General features: G+C 34.2%; 1 protein-coding gene and 1 pseudogene across 1 annotated transcript; one reads left to right on the top strand and one right to left on the bottom strand.

Moving 5' to 3' along the window:
- The first annotated feature begins 3,523 nt into the window (after nucleotides 1-3,523).
- LOC126708329 (protein LURP-one-related 4-like) lies at nucleotides 3,524-4,336 on the top strand (annotated as a pseudogene).
- A 3,129-nt stretch (nucleotides 4,337-7,465) lies between these two features.
- On the bottom strand, nucleotides 7,466-13,219 carry LOC126710591 (uncharacterized). The gene is made up of 9 exons (XM_050411129.1): nucleotides 12,809-13,219; nucleotides 12,220-12,420; nucleotides 11,986-12,114; nucleotides 11,835-11,872; nucleotides 11,620-11,728; nucleotides 9,116-11,362; nucleotides 8,670-8,807; nucleotides 8,209-8,339; nucleotides 7,466-8,089 (listed from the first exon to the last, which is right to left on the bottom strand). The coding sequence occupies exons 1-9, from the start codon at nucleotides 12,884-12,886 to the stop codon at nucleotides 7,846-7,848; spliced, it is 3,315 nt and encodes a 1,104-aa protein (XP_050267086.1). The 5' UTR covers nucleotides 12,887-13,219; the 3' UTR covers nucleotides 7,466-7,845.
- Nucleotides 13,220-21,880: the final 8,661 nt, after the last annotated feature.

Genomic DNA, 21,880 nt, shown 5'->3' on the forward strand with positions numbered 1-21,880 from the left:
AAATTATGCTAAAAAACTACTAAAATGACCAAAATATCCCAAAATCTCTAAAATAAGCAAAATACCTGTTAGGATATATTCCCTTTAAATCCTATTGTATGATGTTATGTATGACATTATGTTCTATGTAATAAAGTTGTTTTATTATTATCTAAAATAATGGTAACATAAATATTTGGACATTATCATATAGCCCATGAGATGCATAGTATGTGATTTATGTGATTTAGTCACAGAAGATATAAATAAAAAATTCTTTGTAAACTCAAAATTTTAGTTCGTAGTCGGTAATGAAATTGGGCATTTTATCTGCGAAGACTATAACATATCAACTGAGATGATTTTTCTTGATCATGGAAATGAAGACTTCTAGTTGATATGTTAATATGTTTTAAGTATTAAGACATATTGAACTGGATCGCTGTGAGATTTATTATTCTATTAATAACTGTCAAGTGAATAATAAATTTCACGACTTCTATTTACATGAACTCTCAATCTTGAAAAAATAATGAACCTAATCATGAAGTATAGGTTGCTTTGATATATCAGAAGTGAGATCTAAAGTCACGATCAAAATTTCAGTATGTTGGGTAGCCACATTTAATATTGTAGGAACATATATTCTCAAGATTGAATTCATAATTTCTTAACGGAGATATAAAATATTCTCTTGAAATAAGTTTAATAGGTTTGGTTATTCAGAGTGTTAGACCCAACCACTTTAGTAAGAAGTTACTCAAGTATATATTTATGAAATTGGATTTCATAAATATATGATGAATAACTTAAGGGATTAAATCGAGTACTCAAGGATTAAGATGTAGTAATCTTCAAAGTAGCAGTCAACATTCATAACTTTGTATTACTACAAATATTTTAATAAAGGGGTTGAATGTATAATAAAGTCTTGGGATATAATTTATTAATAAGTCCTGAAATGCAATTATATTTATATAGTGGTATTAAATATAATTAATGATAATTTTGGGTTTGTCAAGAGTTGACAAAAAGGCCCAAAACCCATTGGAGCTGGTGTCTTATTTGTCTATTTTGGTCCCACTCCAAACCACATACTACAGCCCAATTGGAATGGTTCAAGAGACTAGCCCAATTAGATAATCAGTTATATATAAAAAGAGAAACATACATAATTTTTTAATTTGAATGAAATTGTGTGTATATGAGTGTAAGCTACTCTCTTATTCTCCATTGAACACATACATATAAACTGATTGAGAGGCCACAATTTTTGGGCATAAGTGGAATTAGAGTGAAGATTAAAAGTGTTCTCAAGTACTTCTAATTTTTGGTGTTGAATTTCACTTCACCAAGGTACGCTCTCTTGTTCTTAAATTCTGAAATTTACATAGTACATATTATCAATTGCGAATGAAATAGATCCATTAATTTTCTGCTGCGTATGTTTTGTATGCGATGCAAACTATGTTTTACCAACAATACCCATGAAACCTCAAAATGACTAAAGTACCCCCAAAAATCACCAAATATGCTCAAAAACCAGTAAAAATGACCAAAATACCCCCTAAGCCTAAGAAATTACTAAAATACTTCCGAAACCTAAAAAAATGACCAAAATACTATTGAAACCTAAAAATTACCAAAATAACCCCTAAACCTAAAAAATAATTTGAATACCCTTGAAACCTAAAATTTGACTGAAATACCCCTGAAACATAAAATAACCAAAATACCCCCTAACTTAAAAAATGACTAAAATACTCCTGAAAACTATAAAATGACTAAAATACCCCTAAAATCTATAAAATGACAAAAATGCCCCTAAAACCTATATGATGATAAAAATGCACCCTAAACCTAAAAAATGACTAAAGTACCCTTAAACCCATAAAATGACCAAAATACCCTTAAACCTTTAAAATGATCAAAATACACCCAAAACATCTAAAATGAACAAAAATAACCTCAAACCTCTAAAATTACCAAAAATACCCTGAAACCTATCAAATGACCAAAATAGCCCTAAACCTTTAAAACGACCAAAATACCCCCTCAAAATATCTAATACGACCAAAATACCCTTGAAACCTTTAAAGTGACCAAAATACCCCTAAACTGTAAAATGACCAAAATACACTTGAAACCTCTTAAATTACCAAAATAGAGGTTTGTAATATTTTGGATGTTTCAAGGGTATTTTTGTCAAATTAAAGGTTCTAAGAATATTTAAGCCATTTTATAGGTTTGGAGGGAATTTTGGTAATTTTTTAGGTTTCGGGGTTATTTTCTTCATTTTTTAGACTCTAAGGGTATTTCGGTCATTTTTAGGTTGCGGTGGCATTTTTTTTTTCTTTCATTTTTTAGATTTTAGGTATTTCGGTAATTTTTATATTTTAGGGCTATTTCGGTAGTTTTCTAGGTTTCAAAGGGTAAATATAAGGTTTCAGGTGTATTTTGGTAATTTTTTAGCTTTCGGGGTATTTTGGCTATTTTTTAGGTTATGGGAGTATTTCGGTTATTTTTTAAGCTTTGGGGTATTTCGTTCATTTTTTAAAATTCGAAGTCTTTTGGTCATTTTTTAGATTTCAAGGTTATTTTGATAGTTTTGTAGGTTTAGGGTGTATTTTTATCATCTTATAGGTTTTAGGGGCATTATTGTCATTTTATAGGTTTTAGGGGTATTTTGGTCATTTATAGCTTTCAAAGGGGTATTTCGGTCATTTTTAGGTTTCAGGGGTATTTTGGTTATTTTAAAGTTTTAAAGGTATTTTGGTCAATTTATAGGTTTAGGAAGTAATTTGGTCATTTTTTAGTTTTCGGGTGTATTTCAGTCTTTTTTTAGGTTTTGAGGGTATTTCAGTTACTTTTTAGGTTTAGGGGATATTTTGGTCATTTTTATGTTTCGGGCTTATTTCAATCATTTTTTAGGTTTGAGAGTATTTTGGTAATTTTTAGGTTTTGGGAGTTATTTTGGTTATTTTGGTCATTTTCTAGGTTTAGGGTGCATGCATTTCAACAATTTTAGAGGATTTTAGGAGTACTTTGGTCATTTTCAAGTTTTAGGGGCAATTTGGTAATTTTGATTGTTGGGTAATTGGGTGTGTTGGGATTTAGGTTTACCATAATAATTTGGTTGAATTGGGTTTGGGTTAGATTTAATTAGTTAAATGGGTAATATTAATGGATAAACGGGTAATATCCAAAACCTACCTGAAAATTTTGGATAATATCCAAACCCTACCCAATTACTTCCTACTCATTAAGAACATTATCCAAAATATTTGGATCGAATAGAGTTGGATATCCATTACCTAATGGGTATGACCATACTTAGTTTGGATCAAATAATGTTATATTATTTTTTTTATGTTCATTATTTTGTTTTTCTACGCATGACTACCACTCACACGTCTATACACCTACCCTAAGTATTAAACAGGAGTCACCAAGTATCTTGGAGCTGGCCCTAAAGCTCTATTCATAGCTCAAGTCCAACTTTTTTTCAAATGGACAAGGTTCATGTTCCCACATCCATTAATGTTGCTTCAATGCTTCTTCTTCTTCTTCTTCTTATATTACTTCAAAGAGAGAAGCATTCACTATATGGATGAAATCTCTCGTGATATTGCAGGGAGATGGATGTACCGTTTTCAACGAAAATTAATGGCGAGATTGTTTATCGTATTGATAATTATGACAAGAAATGCAGCAACAAACTGAATCTTATGGATCTCTAAGGCAATGTTCTTTTTACAATACTTAGAAAGGTACGTTAACTAAAACTACATATGTTTGTAATTAATTAATGGATAACTTGAATATGACCTTGCTAGCGAATCATTATATAAACTGAAATGCATATGCGCTGATGCACATGTACTTTTATTCATTTGTTTGTGCAGAAACTTTGGGTTTTTAGACGTTGGGACTTATATAAATGCGATAATGCTTCAATGTATAACAAGGAGGAGCCACTATTTCAAGTAAGAAAAATTTTCAGAGTTCCCAAAGGAGATGTGTCCTATCAAGTTACTATGCTATCTGAAAATACTTAAGCAAGTTGTTACATGCTAGAGATCTCCACTGGTGAATTAGCTTTTAAAATAACCGACAGCATGGGAGAACTTGTTGCAGAGGTGAGCCTAGCTATCATGTCATAATGTTTATAAGTTAACGTACTTTGCCATCAACAATATAAGATTTTGTGATTTGGATTTTGCAGGCAAGGCAAAAGCACTCTTTCTCAGGAGTAGGACTAGGACACGATGTGCTGACTTTGATGGTGGTGTCTCACGTAGACCATTCCATTGTCATGGCTCTAGTCACTGTGTACGTACGGCTTAATGCAATGTAGAATGTGAATATCATAGAACTAATTAACAATATAACGGCCATTTTTTGTTGAATGCATGTTTGGGTAAAGAAAACCAATATTGCTCGATATAGACGGACGGTATTGATATCATATGGGAATAGTTTCCATTGAATAAAAACTTCTAGTACTGTATAGAGGGTCGGTGGTCTAAGAACAAATGCTTATATACTCCCATATTGTTTGGTTAAGGTGAACGTTCTGAACTCAAATATTTGCATGATGTTTGTTCACTTGGGATGTCCATCGATTAATGCTATTAGGACCCTACTTGAGTGACCTCAAGCTATGGTAACCATATGGGATGGAACATTGCAACTTCTTTACCCTACTTATTAGGAGGCGTGGTTTATTGATAAACAATCTCTTATGAACCATCATACTTGCGAGTTTAAAAGTTGTAGATTTGAAAAATGACAAACACTACTATTGCTGTGACGGTCTCATGCCATACACAGTTATCACATACGTGAGAACTTATTTATTTATTTACAGAGAAACTCCATTTTTCGAAATTAAAAAAAAAAAAGAAAAAATCCCTAGTTCAAGAATTGATTGTACGTACGATAAAGTAGGGCTTACTATAGTAACACACTAACACCTAAGTAGAATTTCAATTTCCACTTTCTTTTATTGGTACTCGCTGCTTCTTAATTTACCCCCTTTATTTCAACCCACCCCCCCCCCCCCCCCCCCCCCCCCCCACAAAAAAAAAAAAAAAAAAAAAAAAAAAAAAAAAAAAACCTGAAACAAAGTTACTTTCAAAAGGCCTAAAATATCTAATTTATTTTAACAATAGCTGTAAACGCGACATCTTGAGTTGTTAAGGCGCATTGGCCTCATAACCCTTTTTAGTAACAACTTTGCAAGAGTTGTTACCAAGAGGGCCTATGAGGTCTTTGTAATCATAATTTACAAGGGAACGTATGTCTCTATAGTGAAAGTATCGGTTTAAGCAAAATTAAAGAAATAAGAAGAAAGAAATCAACAAAAAGAATTTATGCAATTCAACAGTGTGCCTATGCCCATGGGAACAACTAATTAATTATCCACTATATCAGAAGATAGGGTCACAACAATGGATATATAATAACCTTACCCAATACAAACAAACTCTAATTAAATACTCATAGTCTAATGAGCTTCGCTCTGTTCTATTCCGTCTGATGCACTTCACTCCTCTCCAATCCTCTCTACTACGGCCATAAGGGCCCAAATTCATTGGCCTAATAACAAATATGAGTAAAACCTAATAATCTCTTCTCAATAATCCTTTGTCATATTGTAGATGTTTCACTCAATATTTCAATAATAGCGGTCTATTGATCATATATCATTTTTTTTTTTTTTTTTGGTCGCATAAACTCATTACGTATCCATTGTGCCTAACATTGAAATGGAAGGTGCGAGGCGACCCCTTTCACCTTGAAATACGCTACCAAAGCACATAGTAAATGCCAATTGCCGGTATGCCACACTCCCACAATGAAGCCGTTGCGTAACACATTACACAATATCCACCAAACAGTACCGATCTACGAAGCAAATAGTCTCAACGCTACCCCAAATAAACCTGACCCCAAATAGCAAATCTGATACGTACCAATCACGCTTTATTACAAAACCAATATAAATAAAACAAGTTGACTATGGAAATTGCTATGCCCTAGTAAGTTTGAATGGTTGACTGACCTAGCTTCCATCAATCATGTGTTCATGTGTTCATATATGTCTACATAACAAAACAATCCCTAGTCCCTATCTGCAAACTTAGCTACTGTAACTAGCTAGCTTTGGTTCTAATCTATTGTTGTTGCACTTCTGTTAAGCTATATTGGTCCATTTCAGTCCAATCCACTCTAGATCTGTCCTTTCAGTATATTTCGGTCCACTTTGGTCCTTTCAGTCTATTCGGTCCATTTATGTTTAGTTTGGTTTATCCGGTCCAATTCAGTTTATTCGGTCCAGTTTAGTCCATTTCGACCCACTTCGGTCTATGTCAGTCTAATTCAATCTACTTTGGTCCATTTCCTTTGAATTAGTTTTTATTTTTTATTTTTTTATTATTTTTTTTTTTTTATATAGTTCTATTTTTGGCTTATCTCTAACATTTTTTTTAATAAAAATATGATTGTATTAATATAATTGACAAAGAAGGGTTATAACTTTGAATATAAATGCATTACTTTTTATTGGCTAGTAATAGGTTAGCTATATTAATTTTTTTCACATAATTTAGTAACCTATGATCGAGAAAATATATTAGTCATTAGTAGCACAACAATGACTAAGATTTGCATTCATATAGGTCTTTCCCAATCAAGGATTCTTCATCTAAGACATTGTCTTTTTTCAAGAATAGATCCACTATTCACCAGCAAGAAAATTAACACTTTTAAGTGATACAAAAAAAGTAAAGGCGAGTAGCAGTTTTAGATTTCTAAGAAATAATTGTAGCAATTATCAAATACACTCACATTGAGAGTTAATCATAGAGTTTCTCCATGTATAGATTTGAGATCCCTGTTATGGATATATTTTTTTTTTTTTAATTTGCTCTAGAACAAATTGAGTGTCATGTTATAAAAGGATTTTTACCTTGTAATAATAGATCTCTTTTGTATTCATTCTTTAACATTTTTTGGATTTTTAGTCTTTTGGGTAGTGGAAAAATGTTATTTAATTATAATGCATGTCTTATCACATTAATGCAAAATTTGTGTATTGCATAAGTTAACGACTAGTTTCCATAAAATAAAAAAATAAAATAAATAAAAAAAAAAATCACAAATTAGCGACTATAGTTTTCATAAAAAACAGATTCACAAAAAAATTCAATTTGACGATACGATTCAGTGATCAGAGGTCCCATTAATGAATTGATGTTGTAAGCAAGTCATCCAATAATTTGTATTCACTGTAAAATTGCAAGCAATTTGAATTTTACAGGGAGAAAATGTGAGAGAAATTAGCCATTGTGAAGAATATTCACGCATTTTCAATGTGAGGTAATGGATTGAACAAATATATGCACGGCATACAAAAATTCTAAAAGCATGATACAATTGGAAGTGCTACAGACAAAGATGCAATCCTGTTCGCATACAGTCAGAACCAGAACTGTTCGTTTGTATTATTTCAACCAAGAAATATTATTAAAAAAAGAAAAGAATACAGTAATGATAAAAATGTCACGTATATAATGACAAGCTCTAAAAGAATTACAGAGAGAGTGTGGTTGGACGCAAAATAAGACTGAGCTACATTGAAAAACTATTACACAGCTTTCTATTATATACCCAATGGGGCTGACATATAGCAATTTAAAAGGGGGAAAAATGAAAAAGAACAAAAAAATATGTTACCCATGTACATATTAATTTATTCACTTTTGAGGGACCTGCAGATCTGAATTGCCAAGTGGGAAATACACCACCCTGCGACTTTAACTATACATGGTATATATCTTCCAGCGTATCAGGAAAATATTATTAGCTCTTCTTGGCATTTTTAAGATTCCTTACTGTCATTACAAGCTGTTGTCTTTCACCTTCTACCTCTGCAAACTTGAGACTTATTTCTGAGTATCTCTCTTGCATCTCCTTTAGTTCACTTTCCATCGATTTGTTCCTCGCCTTTAATGATGCCAATTCAGCTATGAAGTCATCAAGGTTTCCATCTCTATTACTAGTACTTGAGGCTTTCAGTTCTTTCTCTGATGAAGTTTCCTCATTGCTGAGGAGAAACATTTAGTAATAATGTTAGTAACTTGCAATTAGAAAGAAATTCTAATATGTATCACTGCAATTATCCACATTACCAACAAGTTCTACCAGTCGGTCTTCAAGTCATACCTCTTGATTGATGACAATGTATTCCCATTTCCATTCGGCAGACACACAGTACTGCACAAATATTCAGCTGCAGTTCCTGCTTCTTCAGGTATATCACTAGTTGAAGTAATGCCATTTCTATCTTCGAGTATCTGCATATTGAGATAACTCATTGAATAAGTAATTTTTTTATAGGATAGTGCAATTCAATGGCATTGGAAATTATACACTAGAAAGGGAACAAACCCAGAATGCATTTTAAAATGCTTTAGGCTGGCACTCAAACTTATAAACTGTAATGAAATTAAGCTCTAACAGTACCAGGAAAAACAAACAGAACTCCGAACAGGTTTTTATCAAACCTTCATTGATCCTCTGACCATGATAAAGAAATTTGGCAGGTCAAGAAGGTACTGCTATAATACTAGAATAATATGAGCCTTAAATGTATGATGCATGATGTAATGTTCGCTATTGCAAACCTGTAGAAATGCACTACTCTGATTGAGTTCTTCCATTTTGCTCTCTAATTCCTCAATTTTGTTCTGAAGATCCTTTTCCTTCTCCAAAAAGGAATTTGTTGAGGCTTCCAAGGCAGTTTCTTTTAACTTTATTTGTCCCTGTCGGAAAAAAACAATTATCAATACAATGGATCCAAGTTTATCCACCACAACTGGCACAAACAAGTCAAGAAAATAAATTTATAAAACAATTTAGACGGTGTGTAGGAGGGCCAAACATATGTATGAACTATGAAGGACAGTAAATATAACTTGATAACCAACCACACACAAGAAACTGTTAATCATCTTGTGGTCTCTAGCAAAACCTTTGCCTTTGGCATAGTCACCTACACATAATCATTTATGCATACACATACATGTATCAAAACTCATGCTTTTATATACTAACTGGAGTAGTAATTTACCTCAAGCAATTTTATTTTCTCCCTCAGACCGGCAACTTCTTTTGAACCACGGGGAGCTGGAGGGGATCTATTGTTTTTCACAGTAGTTTTAGTTGCATCGGAAACTGCTGTGCGTCCATTACTATCCTTGAGCTTCTTCTCCATACTGGTTACTGCATCGTCCCTTTTCTTTAGTTCATTCTTTAATTGGAAGACGTGCTTTCTGAGTCTCTCTTTCTCAGCCTCATCCTCAAACAATGAATGTTTCATTTCATCACTGTGAGCTTTGATTGTTTCCATCTCCGATTGTAAGACTCCAATGGTTGCTTCCTGCTCATTCTTGAGATGCCTCATTCTATTTAACTCCTCCTGAGACTTATCCACTTCCTTCTTCATCAAAGCAATTGTACTCTCCAGTTCAATTCTTCTTGTATTTCCACTTTGTAACAGCAACTCAGATTCCTTAACTGATGTCGACATTTTTTCCAACTCAGCTTGCAATTTTTCTTGCTGCTCTGTTTTTTCACAAAGGCATATATTATCTTCTGTGATCCTATTTATTTCAGCTTTGAGCATTTCAGTCTCCTCAGAGAAAGCCCTCCTAAGTTCTTTGACATGCTGCTTCTGATATTCAAGCTGCTTGGACTTGTTATCAATTTCCTCTGCCATTTGTTCTATCTGATCTGTTTTTGTATCAATTTGGTTGGAAAGCTCATGTATTTTTTCCTCGTAATAGTCCTTCACTGAGTTGGTCTCTTCTCTGACTTTCTGGAGCATTTCTTCTAGTTGACTTTTCTGCAGCTGCAGTTCATTAGCTTTCATCATTGCTTTTGCAGCCACCTGTTCATTTGCATCAAATGTAGAGGTCATTTGCACTGAGAGCCTTTTAAATTCCTCCTGAATCCTTTCAGCTGTACTAGCATTTTTCCATCTTGTCTTTCGCAAGGCTTGCTCTGCTTGGATGGCTCTTTGCTCCTGCTCAACTTTGGCACGTGTCACAGCTTCCAGATCAGTTTCAAATGCTTGAGCCTGCTTCTCCAGTTCTTCTTCCAAGCAATTGATATGGGTTTCAAGTTCCCTTATAGTAGCCAAAGAACCTGAGAATTCATTTGACTGCTTCTTGAGTTCAATTTCCAAGCTCTCAATAGTGGCTTCTAGTTCATTTATGGCTGCAGAAGGAGATGAACATTCATACTGCATCTTCAGTTGTTCTTGTAGTTGACTTTGCTCTAGTCTATATGACATGTCATGATTTTCCTGTTTCAATATCTCATAATCAAGTGCAAGCTGCTCCATCTGCATCTCTAGTTCATCTTTATCTCTCCTGTAAATCTCTATTTCGCCATAGAGGTCTATGATCTTTTGCTCTAGCAGGTATGTTTCTTTGGCATTGCTGTGCTCCTTCACAAGCTCTTCTAGTGCTTTCTGCTCTTCATCATCATCCGTCTCACTTTTTAAGAGGGTTCCCCTTAACTCTTCCGCGTTCTCACTGGATCCCATTTTGTTGGTAAGATTCAATATTTCCCCATTTTTCTCTTCCACCATTTCATCTAAGTCCCTTACAGCAAGGAGCAACTCTGTGTTAGATTCCTGTGTCTTCTGCAACTGTAACCGAAGATTGGCATTCAGGTCCTTCTCATAGGTCAATTCTTGTCTGATTTCTTCAACAAGAGCACGCAGATCCCCACCTTCTGACTGCAACCTGTTTCTAACTTTTGCATCATCCATACGTCTATGGAAGGACTTGAGTTTCTCGCATTCTGACTTGAGTGCATCTCTCTCCTCTTTCAGGCTAACAATTTCTCTTGAGAGATCCTGCCCCCTTTTGCTCTCTTTCACAATTTGTTTTCGAAGGGTCTGTAATTCCAACTCTGAAATGTCGGCCTGCCTAGCCAAAGTAACAAGATCAGCCTTGAGTTTTTCAATCTCAATATCTGAAGCCTCTTGAGATCTTTCTCTTGGATGCGCATCATGAGAACTATGTGTTGAATCATCAGTACTTATGCCGTGATCAGAACCACCTGACCACTCCTCATATACTGTAATTGACGAATTTACTGCTGGATTATGAGGCAATGAGTTGTGGCTAAGAGATGATAAGAACCTAGAAGAGTCTTGATGAATGTTATTATTTCTCACTCCAAGTTCACGTGGAGTATTAAGTCCAGAGCTGCTCTCGGAACTCGACAATGTAATGTCAGATCCACTAGAGTCTGTACAGTTACCATTCAATTCAACATTATGGGTAGTTTTGTTGATTGGCCCAACCTGCGAAACAATTAGGAAAAGAAAAACGTAATAAAGTTTTTTTTTTTTCTTTTTAAACCAATTCAAGATGAACAAGAAAAAAGAGGGGGGAGGGGGGGGGGGGGCAATAATTATTCATATTTTATATTTTCAGAAGTTTTCATATATTTGACCTTAAACAGAGCAAAAATTAAATAAGTTTTGAGTTCTGTGACAAAATATATAAATGAATTTGAAGGAAACTGAAAATTTTTCAGCTGGATGTGATGAAACCTTACATCAATATGATGATTTGCAATGCTTTCATCAGCATCATCATGGCTTAAGTAGGTCTTCAAGCTCCTATCCTCGGATGCCATTTTTGCATCTTCACATTCTTCCACCTCTCTGCAAAAAGTCATTATTGAACAAGGGTAAACTCACAATAAATAGTTATAAAAGCAAACTCCACAATCTTCAAAGAGAAAAGAATCTGAGTACGATTATTTTATACCTCTGATCGACATTTTCCTGCAACCTCTGAATTAATACCTATTGAAAAACAGAATCACAAGTTCAATTCAACACTTCAATCAACCATGAATAATGAGAGCTAGCAAAAAAAGCTCTAAAGGATTTGAATTCGAAGGAAAGAGAGAACTAACATGTAAAACTGCATTTGAATTTGTATTCGAAGTCTTAAGGGGAAGAGAAACAGAGGAAGGCTTTGTGGCCTCGGCATATTCAGCAAAATCAAAAGAAACTTCCCCAATAGCACCTGCTTTGGATGATCCCTACAAAAACACAAACCCCACCAAACAAAATTACAATCTTAAAATCTCTCACACAATGACACAACTTATCGAAACTTGGAAATAACATGGTTTACTATTTCATACAGTTGAGACAAGGATTTGGTAGATTCTCTCATTGATCTTCCCAGTCCTCGGCTCCCGATTGAATTTCACTGTCTCGTAAACCGGAGTTTCCCATTGACACGTCCCGTTCCGAACGGTAGCTCTCTCTAATTTCGCCGTTGGCTTTCCCACATCGGCAGGAATCAAAGATAATGTCAATGAATCCGCACCAAAATATGACACCTGAAATCACAAAACCTCACTGCTCTTATTAATTCTCACTACAATGCCTATTCACATACACATTCTTTTAATTCCAAAGAATTACAGGAAAGAAAATTCTTAGTCTTAGACTTTTTCTTTCTTGCTTCCTGTTTTTGTTTCGAAATTTCGGTAAAGTTAAAACTCATTTGATTTCATTTTCTTTTCCTACATTTTCTCGGCAACCAAACAGAGGCAAATTCAACTCATATCTTCACTAGTAGTACCCAAAAAAAAAAAAAAAAAAAATCCGGTTCTAACAAAATTCAATAGAATTGGACTCAAAATTTTGAAACCGACAAAAAAATTTTAATTTATATTAAATTTTTTAAAAAAAAAATAATACGATAAAAAAATTTGATAGAATTACCTGCGTTGCATGAAACTGCAATTTGAAAACTGCTTTGATCTTGTTCCTCTCGCTCCTCCACCTCGCTGACTTGAACATTTTATCTCTGTTTCAGTTCCAAGTCTCAGTAACCATAATCCGAGCTCAGCCGGAGCTCCGGTAGGCCTCTTCGGCACATCACAATTCGCGATTCAAATGCAAGCGAAACCAAACGGTGGAGCTCAGCAACCTTAGCTCATTGGGAAAAGCAGCAACACAGAGAGCAGCGAGTTGACACAGACAGTGGGAGCGGATCCAATGCCGAGTTCAACTCACTCAGTGAAAACCAAACAAAACCGAGTTCTGGAATCGGTTTTCAGTGCAAGAAAAAAGAACTCGGAGCGAGTTGGGAAAACAAACAGATCTGAGAAAGTAGTAAGTAGTAGCATTTATATCTCTGTAACAGTCTTTTACAAGGAAAGATGACACTTGGTTTTTTTTTTTTTTCTTCTTTTTCTTTTTTATATTTTAAAAAAGTGAAAAAATAATTTAAAATTGAAGGAGAAGCTTCTCTTAGATTATTAATTGATTAGTTAATTAGTAAAAAAATGAGGATTAGGTAAAGGTTGGTAATTTAGTGGTTTCTGTATATGGTCAAGTACGATTATTTATCTGTTTGGACATACATGCCCTTGTATTTTTCTGTAATGTTTTTCTTTAATAGGTATTCTGTGTTGTCAGCTTTTTATTTCTTTTTCTTTTTTTTAGTTAAATTCCAACTAAGCATACTTTTTGTTTATCAATTGGATTTCATTGCTATTAAAAAAAAATATGATTACCATTTGGGTTTATTTTTTGTCAAATTATTTTACTTAAAAAAAATTATAATTGTATTAAAAAAATATACGTAAGTAAATAATTTTCTTAATCATACATAATTATAAATTTTTTTTTTTTTTTAAGTTTCAACTTATAAAGTCTGCTCTAGATGATAATTCTTTATCATTAAATTAAGATATCAATCAATTTTTAGTGTAGGGAGAATTAAATTTCAAATCTTTTATTTAACCATCAGAGATTTTACCAATTAAACTAACTGAAACTCACATAAATAGAGTTAAATGCATCGGAATGAACTTTGATTTTGTCTTACGTGTTATGAGGTTGGAACTAAGGGTAGAGGTGGTAGAAATTTTTTGAAATTGTCAAATTATTAATTTATTACATGGGGAAGATAACAATTGAGTGATTTTTTTACTCATATCTAAAAATATTAGGCAAAATCATTAGTTGCTTTCCTTTTTTTTCTTTTTTTTCTTTTTTGGCTCTTTTTTTAACATAGCAATACCATGTTCATTATCAGTCATTCTTATTGACTAGATTCTTGGTGGGCTGGAAGAGTTGGTATAGAAAAATATTTACATTGTCACATTGCGTGTGAGCATATTACGTGCATTGTCCAAGTAGTTAAATGGATTTTTGACCTTGCATTGTTGGCCCCTTATAGAATGATTGGGTTTGTGTGAATGTGTCATTGTCATTCAAATGGGAATCTTCCGTGTATTTTGGCCTCGGAAGCAATGTATTTTTCTTGTATTTTCATTCACTTTTATAAGGTGGCATATTTGGACCAGTGATTTAATAAAGGGCCCTTTTGGTCCTGGCTTCCACAATTGCACATTGTAATGTAAGCAACAGCAATTCTATTATTTCCTGCATATGCAGTGAAGTTGTAGAATTGAAGAGACTGTCACAATCAATGTGAAACATGCACTTTATAGATTGAAATAATGTATTACATATACTAGCTCACATTGATTTTAGAGATGAATTAACCCCATTAAAGTTAGGTTCATAGCATAATTGCTCATAGTACATTATTTTTTTTCATCTGGGTTTGTTGGAATCTAGTATAAATGTATGATATTTATGACTACATTGATAAAGAATGCGAATTTAATTATTTTAGGTAGTTGACACCATTAATTTAACCATTCTACGATTTGGTTGGGATTTTTAAATATTGGGTGACAATATAGTATTTTCATTATTTCTTTGTTGGGACTTGGCGCCGACAGAGTAGTTTGAGTATCGGTGGCTTTGAGAGAGAGTGTAAGCCAACCCCAACGGTCAGTAATGAATATTTAAGTATATACAAATACAATGTACCCTTTGATTTTCTTGATCTTTGGAAAATGACATTTTAACCAAAATAATTCCATTTTAGCGTCTACAGTTTCAAGATAAGTATTATCACTATTATGTAAGCTTTTGTTGTCATGTATTTTTCTAATATGGAAATATGGTTTCCATTTAATAATTTTGTACTAATACATTAGTGATTGAGGAGCTGTAAATACTATATGTACATACAAGGGACAGCATTGGATTCTTTCTACTTTGAAGGGTCTCAATCCCAAGTTCCCAACACAAAATTACACAATTAGTCACAATGTTGAATGAGAAAGTTGATAAAAAAAATCATGATGAACATTCTAATAATTTAAAGCAAAAGATTAGAAAGAATTGAACTTTTTGTCATTACTAATGGTATCTGAATAGTGGCATCACGGGCTTGATACCAATTAAAATTACACACCTCATTAGGTTGGAGGAAGATTATGTGGTTCATGAAGTTGACCTATTCAACTAAAAATTAAAAGAAAATTAGTATTGGGATTTACATATAACCCCTCATAATCTGGTCTAGTGTTTGGAGTAACAATAATGTCCAGGTCAGATTGATGGATGGTCGGCAGAGAAGATATAGATGTTTTCATTTATTTGACATTGAAATTTCACCAATGAATTTTATTTTTCCTTAAAACAATTTAAAACACATTTGACTTAAGTCTTCTTTCGGATTAATTTATTATGGGGTAATTTACTATGGGAAATGCTAATGAGTGCCCTTAGAGTACTGATTAATAATCCATTTAAAAAAAGTTTTTATAGGAAATGAAAAAAAATAATTAATATTTTGACAGCTTTTTTCATTTTTCATAAAAGTGGTATTAAAACTTTCCTAAAATCATTGGTAAGACCCACCATTCATGTGAGAGAAGGGAGTACACATTTATGATATTCCGGGAGTACCTAATAATTTTCTTTTACTATTGACACTGTTTAATGTTTATTGTTTAATTAACTAATATTTATTTGAAAGATGGCGCATTTATTTTAGACCCTATGTACATCAATTTGATTTGTAGACAAATTAAAGGGGTAACTGTTGTTTCTAAAAAAAAAGAGGGAGGGGTGGTGGGGGGTGTAATTGCATCTTTTTTTCTCTTCATTATTGTGCAATTACAATGTTACTCTAAATCTTAAAACAGAGCAATGTTTACTAACCATCAGTAACAAGGAACTTTACCTATTGAGGTTAGAATTTCTGTCAAATTTAGCGAAAGATAAAAATTCAAAAACTTATCTAAAAGAAATGGAATTTTCCATTATATTATATGGAAGTCCTAATAGTATGGGTTAAAATGCTTATTAGTACACCATACCATAATTACGGAACAAAAATTTCCCAAATTAAACTAAAACCATCTGCAATACAAAAAAATAATGTTAGTTTTGACACGAAGTATAAGAATGTCCTATTATCTTCGTTGTATGTAGAATCAATTTAATCATACTATACTATATACATATAATAAGATACAGGTACGAGTAACTAATGCAACTGCCGTTTGGTAATTTATGTGAAGTGGAAAACAAGATATTTCTATTCAAACTACGAACGTAAAAATGTAGATAGAAAGATCTCCAAATTCCAAACAAACGTGTCTATTACGGCATCTTCCAAATCAATGTTCTAAGTAGGTTAGTGAAGGTACAATTTTGGAGATACTATAGTACCCCTGAACAATTTTGTAATCCTGAAAATTATTTGACTGCCTTTACAAGGTATCATTTTAAGGTTCTAACTCTTTTTCTTTTATTGGGTTGTAGGAGATTTTTAAGTTAGATGAGGAAGGTATGGCATAACGGTACATGGAAGAGAAATGAGGCAATGCTTACAATAGGGGGTGGTAGACGTTGCTTTCTGTCTCTGTTTACTTGGCTTTAAAGCTGGTCATGGGTTGGGCGTGAGGTGAGCTTGGTTTAACTATGATCAATCACTAGTCCACGTGAATCTAAAGCGTGCGTCTGCATATATATAGTACCAGAAAAATCACCAATACACCATACAATTGTTAAGGCACTATTACTTTCAAGTCACATGAATGCTAATTATTGTTACACACACTAAGTTACATACTACAGCTGAAAATGTGTTTTCAGCTGTGTCCTATACCGTGCTAAGTATATAGTGTGTAATTATCACCACTAATATATGTAATACAATTATTGGTAAAATTTAGTCTCACCTTGAGTCACAAACAAACCAATACAATAACACTACACACGTATTACAATTGGGAAAGCAGTGTGTCCGTCAATATGAGTCACAACTTGAGAGTTGAGACTTGAGAGGACTCCCACCTTGGCAAACCCCAACTGCCAACCTAACTGCTCTCAATTGGGATCCTCAACCAAAATTCCAATTTAGCTCATGAGGCCTATTTTTCTAGGGGTGGTCCAACTTTGTGGGGTAGTCCTTTAAGGTAACGTTTCTATCTTGTTGCAACCTATCGAACCACAACACATGGTTTGATTGGACCCTTAAAAGCTTGAGTTTTTGGATGCTCGACAATGTCATGGTTTTTTTTTTTTTTTTTATGGTTCCAGATAAGTTCGTGGTGTTCTGTTTTTCTTGTCTATTTTCATTTTACCCACAGTTTCATAATTGCTTTAGTACACTTTTTTCTTCTTCATTTTCTCATAGCAAATTGGACTATGAGTTACATATTAGGCGGTAATTCTTTTAATTCCTGAATTCTATCCATCAATGTAAGCTGGATTTGACAAACTTTTAGATATCAAAATACTTATCTATAAGTTGGCTATAGTCCACACAATTTGGCTGTCCTCAAAATAGGTGGAGCCTACTGGATGGATCATAGCTGAAATTAGAAACTCTCAATAAGGTGTGAACATTACCCCATGACTTGAATGCACTGGGACTTCTCTGTAATTTCATGTAGCATCATTTCCATTTCATTACATTGTATTTGAAGTGTACTCATATTTTTCTTATTTTTTTCTTTTTCTTTTTTTTTTTCATTCACAATGTTTGTGTCGTTCTATTACATTTTATGGCAGCAATTAATCATCTTCGTCATGTTTATATCTAAGTAAATTTATGTGAGACAAGTAAATTCATGTGAAACGTATTTATATCAGCTGTGGATGAAACCTGGCTTCAATAGCCAAATGTTAACATGTGTGAACTGTGAAATCTTTTATGACCAATCACTAAAAACACCAATCCATATCATATTGTATGTAAAATTCAATATGGTGAGTATATTTGGATATGAATGCCACCAATTCCTTTTTAGCGGACAGGCGAAATTATATAGCCTTTAAATTTTGAACACCATTATTCTCTTGGTGTCTTGTTGTCTCTACAAGGCTAATTTAAGGTGCATAAGGAGGTTCCAATTCCAAAGCTCCAAGAAAAAATCTAAGAGGAAAGCAACAGTGATCTTAGGCTATGTCAACAGCATGTACCTTAAAAAATGACATTTAGGATAATGTTAGAGAAAAAGAAATTGGCTGGGGAAGGCAGAACTAGAAGACAGGATAGCACCTTCACTGAGGTAAAAGTAAGAACCACAAAGGATGTTGCTGCTTGATGATGTAATTGTTCAGAGAGGACGGTTATTATCACTAGCTAGATGGTCCCCTTCAGCCTTTCCGACTTATATATATATATATATATATGAGAGGGACCCTTAAGCCACTTATTCATCATGACTTCCACTCTAAAGCTTTACCATAAATTTACGTAGGCAGAACCACACCTTAAGTAAGTTTATATGCATCAAATTGCAAAGAGGAACCTCTTTTGGGGCTTATTATTATGCTATCATCTTCAGAATCTAATCGGAAAGTAGGGGCCATTATAGCTTTATGGTTGGTAATTATCTTCCATTTATAGCAATTAAAATGAAAAATTCAAAATGGAGAACCAAATTAAAGATGGAAAACATAAATTTAATTAAAGTTGCGATCTTTTTATAAAAATTCAATGCAGAAAGTTTGATTGTTATCTGTGTGTGTGTGAAGGAATTTATAATAGGACAATAGGTCTATGAGTGGTGTTTATTATACGCACAAGTTTACACATACCCATAAAATACACTAAAATCATAGCTTCAAGTTGCAATCTTCAAAATCATAACTTGAAGTCATGATTTCAGTGCATTTTATGGGTGTGTATAAAGTGTAAACTTGTATGTAATAAAATGTGTATAGTAGTATTTACCTATAGGTGTCCTTTGTAATGAATGATTACCTATACTAAGATAAGAAAAGATCTATTTACAATATGTGTTGGCACCTTGCTACCTTGCTATTTACAATGGTTAGGAAATTGATTGTATTTTTTTTTTTAAACCTTTTTACTGAACATTGAGTTGTAAATTTGTGGAGGAGTTAATTTTGTATTGGGTAGAAGATGTGTGAAGCTGGAATTCAGAATTACAAGTTGAAGATTTTTGCCCAAGAAAAATTGAGGTCATAGATGAATTTGGATATTGAAAAGTAGTGATCATAGCAAATTCGCTAGACATTTTGAGAAGATCAACTTGGGCGAAATCGTTGTTGATGGCCATTTTGGAAGCCCAAGGGAAAGGAGAAGCCCAACAACGCGGACAAAAAAGAGTTGGTAAATGAATAGAAAACTCATTAAGTCCAAGCGACATAAATAATGGATCACAGACCCATGAGATAAACAAATGGACCTTGAGGGGGTAAATGGGCTTAAAGGAGCCCAGAAAGAGAGAAAAAGCAAACCATGGGCAGTATATGTTGTGGAAAAGTAAGAATGGGCCACGGCAAGCCCAAAGTAATAAAAGTAAAGAAAGTAAGGGGTTGATGGCAAGCCCATGAACCCCAAGAATGAGGGATAATGTAATTGGGCCGGGGAAGCCCAAAGAACTCAGTAAAAGCCCATAGGAATGTAAAGTTAAGAAAATGGCCGAGGAAGCCCAAGAAAAGCAAATGGGCTAGGGACGCCCAAAAGAAAACAAATGAGACACAGGAGCCCGCCAGTGATGTAATAAAAGAACCAATGGATGTACTGGGCCATTGGGAGAAGAATATATGGCAGGCCCAAAGAGGCCCAGTAGGATTGAGACAAACAATTTCGCAGCAGGAATGATAGAGTGGTATGGCAGGAAATGGTAGTAGGAAAAAGGGTGGGCTGAAAAAAGGGAAAGCCCACCATCAAGCAAGGCCCAGCCCCTAAGTGTGGCAAGCTATAAAGGAAAGGGGAACCAGAAAATAGTCAAAAAGGGACAGCAGATTGTGCAGGCCAACCACGGCAAACGCATGAGCAGCAAACAGATTTTGGACATACATGGAAGAGAGGCACGCACAAGGCCCAGACCTCACCAACCTATACCCAGCCAATACAGGATACAGTGAGATCATGGGTCAGAGGTAAGAGGGCATGGTTTAGCGGTGAGGAGAGGGGAAAAACCTATTTTGAGGTTCCTGCTTGGGCTCTTTTGGGGGAAGTGTCTTGCTGGAATGACATACCACCCAAAAGAAGCAAAACTGAGTTGGAACCACTAGATGCATGCCATGAGGGATAGGGAGAGAGAAGACACCCACACCATAGCAGGAAAGGGTGCCACGACAAACAAACAAACAAAATAGTTTTCTTTTGTCTAGCAATGGGGAGTGGCACACAGACGAACCAGTGGTGGTCAACAAGTACACCCAGACCAGACAAAGGTAGTTAAGGTGATGGAGATCAAGGCACCGCTTCGAAGGATCTCGTTCAAGTACCAATTGGGCCGGTTACGAGAGCACGAGTAAAGAAGTTCAAGGATGTACTCAACGGACTCATCCAAGAGTTATGGGCTCAAGCAAATTCGTGGAGGCCCATTGAGCATGATCCACGTGGGCAACAAAAAATCGTCAACTTAATTCAAGTTCTAGAAGGATCCGATCAAGGCTAAGAATTAGCATGAAATATTTTGGGTCTATGTAAAAAACGTTATTCTAGGTTTAGGTGATTTATTTCCTTGTTTATAGGTGCATTTAATACTTTTTAGGTCAAACTTTATTCCTAATATGGTTAGGTATCAATTAAGAGTTATTTTAAAATATATTTTATTGTCTGTCAAGTTTTGAGGAGCCCTTAAATAGGCCCCTAAGTTTGTAAACGTTTTTTAGAGATTATTGATAAAACTTGTGAGGTTTATTCTCCTTGGTTCTTTGAAGAACTACTCGAACTTATCGGGAATTCCCGTGGCGTTCATCTCGACTTATCAAACAGAGTTTCCACCACCGTTTGTGGAGTCTTCCTTATACCGAGATTCTTGTTTGTCATAAACAACGGGTCGAGGTCTCCCATTTGAATCTGTCCATAGAACGATCTTGGGTTCCCTTTCATTGTTAGGTCTCGTTATTCTTGACGGGGTTCACATCATTTGGTATCAGAGCTGGTTTCTAGTTCAGATTTGCCTATCCTTTAACATATTTATCTCTTCTTAGCCGAATTTCCTTTACCCTATCTATTCAATATTTGTTTGTCTTGTTGATGTCTAAACTATTGGTCTGGTCTCACATCTCTTAGTTATTTCAAAATCTTATTTCATTATTCTTAAAAGCTAGTTGCTGATCATAAAATAAAATAAAAATAAAAATAAAAAATAAAATAAAAAACTCGAAGAAGAAGACAAAAAGGAGTCTGAACCAAAAAAAAAAAAAAAAAAATCACTATTCTGTGCTTCCAAAATTCCAAAACTGCCATATTCCTTCTAATTCTAATTTGAAAATTTCCATATTCCTTACGTTCAAATTTGAGATTCCTTGATTAGTTCTTAGTGAATTGTTGCTGGAAATTTTGAGTTGTTTGTTTAGTTTCAAAAGAACTAAAAGAGAATTATCAAGTGGAAAAAGGCAAGAATGGTAAGAACATCAGAGGGTAAAAGCCATATTATTTTGAGTGAAACACGAGTGGAGAGTGATCCACATTCTTGAGTGTAA

The sequence above is a fragment of the Quercus robur genome, chromosome 12 (genome assembly GCF_932294415.1).
Source record: "Quercus robur chromosome 12, dhQueRobu3.1, whole genome shotgun sequence".
In the NCBI taxonomy this organism is placed as follows: domain Eukaryota; kingdom Viridiplantae; phylum Streptophyta; class Magnoliopsida; order Fagales; family Fagaceae; genus Quercus; species Quercus robur.

Bases quoted from the DNA above. Each gene is read 5' to 3' on its own strand.
- LOC126710591 (XM_050411129.1), bottom strand. From the start codon at position 12,886: ATGTTCAAGTCAGCGAGGTGGAGGAGCGAGAGGAACAAGATCAAAGCA. The intron at 12,115-12,219 runs GTATGAAATAGT...GTGTTTTTGTAG, and splicing joins ACCAAATCCTTGTCTCAACT to GGATCATCCAAAGCAGGTGC. The intron at 8,808-9,115 runs GTAAATTACTAC...TTTTTCCGACAG, and splicing joins AGAAAATAAAATTGCTTGAG to GGACAAATAAAGTTAAAAGA.